This window comes from Phycodurus eques, chromosome 18 (genome assembly GCF_024500275.1).
Source record: "Phycodurus eques isolate BA_2022a chromosome 18, UOR_Pequ_1.1, whole genome shotgun sequence".
Lineage (NCBI taxonomy): Eukaryota > Metazoa > Chordata > Actinopteri > Syngnathiformes > Syngnathidae > Phycodurus > Phycodurus eques.
The window spans coordinates 12087559-12096350 of NC_084542.1; the positions used below are offsets into that span (position 1 = coordinate 12087559).

At 41.6% G+C, this 8792-nt stretch overlaps 1 protein-coding gene across 2 annotated transcripts in view; it reads right to left on the reverse strand.

Moving 5' to 3' along the window:
- prep (prolyl endopeptidase) overlaps positions 1–8792 on the reverse strand; it is a 41692-nt gene that overhangs the window by 10553 nt on the left and 22347 nt on the right. For both annotated transcript variants that reach the window (XM_061704435.1, XM_061704434.1), the window contains 2 exons: positions 2065–2301; positions 1894–1943 (listed from right to left, as the gene is read on the reverse strand). In XM_061704435.1, the coding sequence (XP_061560419.1) occupies positions 1894–1911 (18 nt within the window). In that variant the 5' untranslated portion in view covers positions 1912–1943; positions 2065–2301. The remainder of the gene's footprint in view (positions 1–1893; positions 1944–2064; positions 2302–8792) is intronic.

Below are 8792 nucleotides of genomic sequence, written 5' to 3' on the forward strand. Positions count from 1 at the left end.
CTTTTGACATAAGGTGGAAGCGTATGAATTAAAGCTCCTCCTCCCTCGGTTTTTACCCCATTATCCGGCGTAACAATAATGGGACACCCCTCACTCGCTCCCGCCCCTCATCACAGGAGGAAGCACCTGTCTCAGTGGTAGCGGATGAAGAAGGACGACCACCTGTTGTGTTCGTGGGCGAGGGGTCATCACAAGGTTACTCCTAACCGGCATGCTCACTCAATCCAAACTACTCTCGTGAGAATTCAGTGCAATTTTGTACAAAAAAAGCACTGTAATTCATATTGAAGTGGATTTAAAATATCAATTTTATTCATGAGTGTTTTGATAATATTACACCCTCGCTGTATTTTCAGTGCATCATCAAGTCCATTATCTTCAATCTGTGAGTTGTGACTGGACTCTTAGGGCTCTATTTTCATAGACAGCGAATCTGCCGTGGAGCGCAAATGTGTGATTTTGGTGCAAGCGCAAGGCTCACTCATGTTTGCCAATTCGGTAGACCGTTTTGCACCAAGAAAGGCGTTCCGACGCAGCAGAAGATGGAGATGCACCTGGCAGAGGGACAATTTGGTGGCAGAAAATTTATCTAAACTCACGCCTGCTCAGACCATGTCTAAATCCTGGCGCAAGGTACACCTCTAGTCTAAAGCAATTTTGGTGAATTTGCAGACAGGCAGACAGATACTGAGCCACGCGGACATATTTAAGTCGCCAGCTCATTGTGGATACGCACTCATATTGTCTGTTTCCAAACCATGGCCAGCAGTGTCAGCGCTCCGCTCACGTACAGATCACTGCGATTACGCATCGTCCTCTTCCTCCTCCTCCGTCGAGAATGTCAGTTGACTGTAAACACTACCACAGTTGCGCAGCCCGCCCACCATTAGTTCCGCCGGGCTGCGCTTGTCTACAAAATTACCAACAGCTGTCTAATCTGACTCTGGCGCACAGTTCCCCCGCCCACCGCACAGGATTTACGTCGTTCACAAAAATAGAGCCATGTTTGGATTTCATATAGCGCCCGACTTTCAAGAGGATTTCCTACTTACGAGGCATGAGAGCCCATTTTCTATTAAGACGTATATATTCTACATTTTATTTATTCAATTGAAGATGTGTGGAGTGTTTACAGTACACATTTTTAAAAACAATATATAGCTACATTACTTAAAATGTATATCAAGTGAAACCGGAGTTTAAAACCAAATAAATTATAAGTAGAACATAAACAAAGATGCTTACAATACTGCAGAGCAGTATTGTAAGCATCTTTGTCAAATTTAATCAGCGGCCCAACACTGCGTCGGTCTGCAATAAATGTCCGTGTGAAACATTGGTTTTCTTTTTGGTCCCGGCGGAGCTTCGAGGCAGAAATTTCGCGCCGACGTATTTTTGAAGTCGATTTAGCCGAGAGTTATTGTTTTTTGTTATTTTTCCCCAGCCCTATTTGTATCCTAAAACACCTTTCCATTTCAATGCCGTTGTCTATGATACTTTATAAGCTCAAATATTTACATCAGTTGAAAGGAACTGACGCGACCTCACCTAAAAACCTATTTGAAGTTGTCCTTATCCTAATAACAGTTGTCCGAGGGGGATGCCAAGGCGACACAACAATGCTCAAGGATGCTTTTAAATGTCGAGATCACAGAGGACGGCTTCCTGCCTGTTTGCCTCATTCGGCTGTCATTAGCCACTCTGTCGTGTCCTGCCTGTGTATGACGTGGCCTACGGGTCAGTTTGACCCATCCCTATCGGACGTCAACAGGAAGCGAGACATTACGAATTGCACAATTGGGGGTTTTGATGTATGGTACATGTCCCGGGTATTTCATGGGAAAAGGTCAGTCGGTTTGTGTAGATGTGATGTCAACCAGGACGGCACAATACCTTGTTTTTCCACTGCATGGTGTCGTCTCGGCTCGACTCGGTACTCAATACTACACAAAAACACAATATAAGAGTATGTAACCGTGCCACTCACATCATCTGGAGCAGGACAGAATCAAAATGTTTTGAAATACATGACAAAAACATGGAAATACTGTACATCATACTCACCAGAGCTGCTGCTTGTGAAATGTATTAATGCATGCAGATCATTACAGATGTGTTTTGCTTGTCAAAGTTTGCTGGGGCAAGTTTGCTGTGACCAACATATCACATGATGGAAGCATGCTGACGTGTGAGGCGAATTTGAAATCTGCTCGGTCCGATTGGCTGGCGACCAGTCCAGGGTGTCCCCGCGACTCTCGCCCGAAGTAAGCTGAGAAAGGCTCCAGCACACCCAAGACCCTACTGAGGAAGGAAAGGAATACCCCTGAGATTCTTTCACACCAATGTGCATTTTATATTTAATACAGATTAAATATAGATTTAATACAGATGAAATATAGATTTTGCAGTAAAATTATGGCATATAAATTAGCGTGTGTTGCTGAATTTAGTGCAATTTCCTTAGTCTGACTTTGTTCCTGCCCTGTCTGTGTCCTTACGCTGCTGTGTAGGGCAGCAAAGCCTTCTGGCTTCCGTTGCCACAGAAACAGCATAATGGCCAATTGTTAATTGGGCTTTGGAGCAAAGCTTCAAATAATGACCAGTAACAAGTGCCGTTGCAAAAAAAAAAGCGAATCTTTTATATTAAAATACCCCAGAAGATGTATACATTATTCACAGAAAAATATTGTAATACATTGTGTCCAAAAGGTCACTGTACACTTCATTTTTTCTATTTCCTCTCAGATCTGATTCGGACAGACGTGAGATTATCAGCATTTGACAGCTTAGGCCCAGAACACACATAAACACAATCAGGCTACTTTTGTCCCGATTTTGAAGGACGTCAAATGCCTGACTATCTTATGTCATATAAGACTATCCTATAAGAACATCCTTTTGTCTAATGTGAAACTGTTAAGTGCCTGATTTTTCATCTTTATGTTTGGGGTCTATCAGATTTTGCAGTTGTCGTAACCATATCTTTGCCTTGCCCAAGCCTCGCCGATTGACATCGGAGCAGCGTTGGAAAATTGTCCCCCGGCAAGACGTTTTTCCGTCCTCGACTGCAGTTCAGTTCAGTTCAGGTCTCAGGATAGACATTCCCCAGCTTTGCCATGCATGCCTGCTCTGAGAGTTCCGTGTTTTCATCAATGGTGGTAGTAGCAGAACAGATCGTTGTACTATGCGTTGGAACAGTGCGATGGCCATAAAGCTTCTCAGACTGAACAAAAACCGCAAAGCCTAATGCTGATGGCCCCACCTTCGACTACGCTTTGTGGAAACCGGATTACAAGTTTGTGTAATGTTTCTAATGTACAAACAGTGATGAAAAAAAAAAAAAACATTACGAGAGCTACAAGAAGAACCTGCCAATTAGTCAGAGTGGAAGGGACGTTTGTCATTGTTTGTGCTGATAATGTTGAAAGGAAGTCAGAGAGCACTCGCGTTACTCAAAGGCGGCCTGCTGAAAGATGCGAGGATTAAGGGACAGTTTGTACAAAAAAAACAACAACAAAAAAAACCCACCATGTTACTTACAGGTGTGGGCCACATGCATCATTGATATTTACACTTGCATTAAAACGGTGGCCTGAGCATACAAGAAACGACGTCATGGTTGGAAAAAAAAAAAAGAGCTTCACAAGCGCCGTCTGAGTGATTTGTATCTTGCACTCTGGCACCGTGTTTTCCTACTTGTCAAACCAGCCAGGCTGCCCACGCAAAACTGTCATTGAGGGCATTTGTTTGCCCTCATTTGGGAATGTATTTCAATGTACAGTGAGAAATAAAAAGTAGCTGCTGTCACATTTGTTTTCTGTTAAGTATCTCCTTTTATGCATTGTCTTGATTGCTCTTTGTTAGTTGTGTATTAACTACACAAACAAGACTGTCTGGAGAGATGGCACACGTGCTGAAGAGCCTGTTATATGCTGGCACAAATCTGGATAACATCCCTGTCTGGTTTTCCTTTTTCATTGTACGAGTCACATTGACTTCCTCCGAAGCCCAAAACACAAATGGTGATCCTGTTCGGGTTATGTCGTCGCCAAAGGAATGGAACGCCGTGGTGTATTGGTAAATCCGGATGGAACTGTTCACTGTCTTTCGTCATCCTCCGTGAACCAGGAAGTCCCCTACTAACTAACAAACATACAGGTACAAGTACTGTGCCTTGTGTTTTCCATTTTAGTTGACACTTCTACATTAACAACAGTGGAGTGTCATAACAGGTTTCAGTGCAACTCAACAACAAGAGTGTTCATTAACCATTTATAGCACAAGGAGTCATATTTGTAGCATACGATTATGTGCAACTAGAAGTGTACACTCGAGGCAGAATATGGCAACGGATGGCCATAAAATGTTGTCATTAAAACATGGCCTAAGACAACAAGAAGAATGAGCCTAATTCAATTAAATAAATCTCAACGTGTGGTACATAGAGAGTGACTTACGATGACAGGACCAAACCATTTAGGATTTTGGAGTGGAGGTAAATTTAAAGTCCTCTTAAAAAAGTGGGAAAAATAGTGGCGATTTTTGTTTATCTGACCAAAATTTATTTTGGAGGCTACCTCCTCATTCGTGGCGACTGACATGTTAGGAATTAAAAAAGGGGACTTTACCACGTGCATTGCCGCCTTTTTGAACAGATCAATCAAATGTAAATAAGAGTGGGGGGCCATCAGGGCCAACAAGTCCTTCTGAGCTGGCCTGAACCCTATCAGAAGCACTGATCTACATTTGCAACTTTAATTCTAATATTTGTTCCATGAGTTTGTATTTTTTTCCCCAACTATCTATTCTCTTCATTCTCTTGGCTGCACAGATTCTAGAATATATACTGTATGTTAGATTTTTTATTTTTTTTTAATGTCCAATCAGATTTCAGTCTCTATGTGCATCTATGTCAGAAATGCAAAATGCATGGCCCGCCAATAAATGCTGACATTACCAAGTATTTCAACAGATGCCTTCAACCCTGGTCAATATATTTTTATTTGACAAAAAAAGAGCAAAACATTGCAGCAAAGGATATATTCAGGCTTATGTAATGCTAGACAAGAGGACAAAAGAAGACCCTATCATTCCTTTTCCTCTGTCTTTGAACCTCACTTTGTTTTGGGTTAAGAAAACAAAAACAAAAAAAAGAAAGAAAAGGTTGACCGGGCAGAGAGCACAATGAGTGTAAAGCTTTGCGTGCAGACGGATATTACCCTTTTAAAAGCAAAACAAATATGTGTGCCGAGGTGCGCCCTGTAATTTCGCTGTTGACATGTGCACTTACAGTGGGGCTCCAGGACCCTGTTAATGACTAGGGCAGGTAAGACATGGAGACAGGTGGAGGGCAGTGCCGTCTGACGGCTCCCGAGAGAAGAGGGAGAGCGTGCGTCTGTGCTGCGGGATTGTGTAAAAGTGTCACAGACAGACACAGTGGCACCTGATGATGTCATCCATGTTGTCACCGGGGCGCCTTCAAAGTTCTCCCGTTTACAACACACGCCATTCCTGAGCACTAAAGTCTTGACTCATACTATATTGTTCTCCTCTTGTCCTCTTGCTCAACAAATGACAGCGCCGCACGCCGCCGCTTCAAAACAAACGTCTGCAGGAAGTAGCCACGTGGCAAGTTATTATCTACGGCAGACCTGGGCAAATGACAGACTACGGGCCAGATCCAGTCCATCCATGGTGTCACCGGCTCCTCGCCGTCTTTATGGAGTCAAAATCAAACATAACTGCCTTAATTTTGACAGTGGTGCTTTTTGTACGTGCACATTTGGACAATACAAGCGAGGAAGGGCAACAACACGGGTCCTCAGTGTTGCCAATTTAGCAACTTTTCCAACCACTCTCACGAATATCTTTTCAAAAACGTGAATAGTGACAGTGCCAAACAAGGGCTCCTCATGTTAGCGACCTTAATATTCCGTGCACAGTGGAGGTAAGAAGGGAATTTGCCCTGGTAATGATTTGTGAATCCCACCTAAGAACGGCTAATATGAGTTAATGGTTTGTGCTCATGATGTTAGCACTTTCAAAATATATATTAAAAAAAAAAAAAAGGATATAAAACCTATGAATGTGTTTTTTTTGTGAATGTCCATTGAATACTGATATAATGTTCATATGAATACATGAAATTGATCGGGAACTATATATATAATTATTATAATATATACAATATGGAATTAATATTTGTCCTATTAAATTTCAGCCTCTATGTGCTGCTATGTGCGGCCCTTCAGAATTAGTAGTGCTGGTCAATGTAACTTAAACTATATTAGCAATGGGACTGTTTCTGTAACCAATCAAATTTTATGACCATGAAGTTGTAGTATTATGTGGAAAAAAGTAGTAAATTTACAAGAACAAATTGGTAATATTACGAGAAAAGGGTCATAGTTTTATTAGCATTCATTCACAATATAATGAGGGGAAAAAAGTACATTTATGAGATTAAATTTGTAGTATAATATAAGATAATATAAAAGTAGCAGTTTTGTCAGAATAAAGTTAGTGGTTATTGCCGATAGTCCATCATAATACTTGGAATACTCGTGTTTTTGCATCATCATTACACTGGAAAATAAAAATTTTCTCAGTTGTTTGAAACACATGAAAGTACATTCTTAGTGATGCATGTAAATGTTTGATGTTATTACTTCATTGCTGACGAAAAAGACAAAATGGAAACCATTTCAATTCACTCTGGTTTGAATATCTCGTTTTTTTTTGTTTTCTGACTATGATGATGGCATATTGATTACATTAAATAAAATTAAAACAAATATACACTAAACATTTGGTTCTACTTCATCAATGTATTCAATTAAAATATATTCCATCAACATTAACATAAAACAATAAAAACAGTACTGACAGTACAGTATTACTACTCATACTCATACAAAATCCTCCTCATTTCTCATGAGAACAGACCCACAGACGGCTAGTCGTCAATGCGACAAAGTTCTTTTGATCCAAACATGAAATTAGCCACAGATAAAGTCAGATTTCAGACTGTAAAATCAAATATCTGACAATGTTGCTTTTTTTAAAAAAAATGTCTTAAGGCAAAAAAAAAAAAACAGGGCAAAGGAGCAGAAGAATAATGAAGCCATTCACAACCATTAAGGAATACGGACATGGCTTTTAGTTATGTTGGAACACAAAAGGGCCTTCTAAGACACTAGGAAGCATCGAACTGTCCAGAATGTCTTGTAAAGACATGGGGAGCTAATCAGTCTAATTTAACTCGTCAATGATGGAATGGCAGGAAAACCAGCAAAAGCAGACGAATATTACCAGATGACATTTAAAGCGTGAAGTACTCAGGTCGGCATTGGACATTGTCTCATCTCGGCAGGTGTGTCACTTTTGCGCTATGACTGTTTTTGCCTCTCTGTGGGTGGTGTGGATACGATTTAAAGCTGTGTGTGCGTGCATGCGTGTAGTGCGGCGACATTCCTCTTCGCTTCGAAACTATGATAATAACCTGTCAACAGGAGATCATCCGCCGGCGGAGGAAAGACACTTGGTGGACGTTGAGGTGGAGGGTGGCATTGGCCTCAGCGTACCTCACGAGAGCCCAATTCAGATCACCACTAAATCACTGTGATGCGCAAATGGGAAATGAAAATGTACAAACAAGCTTGTCACAATACTTTTGAGTGCTGTTTTGGAGTACTCTTACAGAGAGGAAAGAGTTCGGTTTAGGCAAGGCCAGGCAAAGGTGTCATCAGCACTTCAAGACATCATGCAATTTTGTTGATTTATAAAGCTTCGTCTGCTCTTTAATATACAATAGTTGTGTACTGGTTTAGATGTTTGTGCAGGACACTGCATAAAACACAAAGAAAACCAAGATGACTTTTTTTCACCTTGGTAGTCAACTAAATTGTTTTCATCCAAAAAAATTCCACAGATTGTAATGACGTTCGTGTGAACTCTCTGCATGTCTTTGTCACGTCTCTATCAAACCACTTATCACCACGCATCAGATATCACGTCGTCCGAGCCATCTCCCAAAGCAAGCATGCAAGTACTATAAACACACAATTCCGCATGTGTACGGCGCATGTGAGTATTAAAAGGTAGGCAGACGAGACCGGGATAGGGAAGCCTCACAGAGGAAGAGGAAGGAGATAAACAGAAGGTGATGAATGAGATGACCCAAGGCAAGGAGAAAGAGCCAAACAGTGAGACGCAAAAACTAAATTACACGGTGGCTCATGTCAGCAGTTGTAATTAGTAGCTTAGTCAGGTGTGGCGAGCAGGACAGGATGTGTCAGAAAAGAAACCGAAGAAAAAAAACAACAAGACAATAGCAAATGCAACACACAATGTGAATGGACTTCGACGCACGGAGGGTAGGGAGGTGGGGTGGGGGGACGACATGCAATGAGAAGGCATGACGGCACTGAATGGAAAAACAAGGCAGGTGGTTCGCGGCGTGTCGCGTGTCATGCACGAGAATGATGTGTGCGGATATCCAGACGCATCTTGAATGGGCTGGAGCGGCGCCAAGGTAAATGTTGCTTTTGGAAGGCAGGACAAGAAGACAGGAGACGAGAGTGAAAGCTGGACTACTCGTCAACACGGGCAGCACAACACACATATTGTTGCAGTGCAACATTCATCTGTTAATATTCACTATTCACTTGCTAGATTAGCAACTATTCTCCCATTGCTGGGTCCACCCATAGACACACATTAGCATAACATGACAAAATCTTCCCAAAAATACTCCTGACTTTAGTAGGAAACTGACTGGAGTTATTTACAAT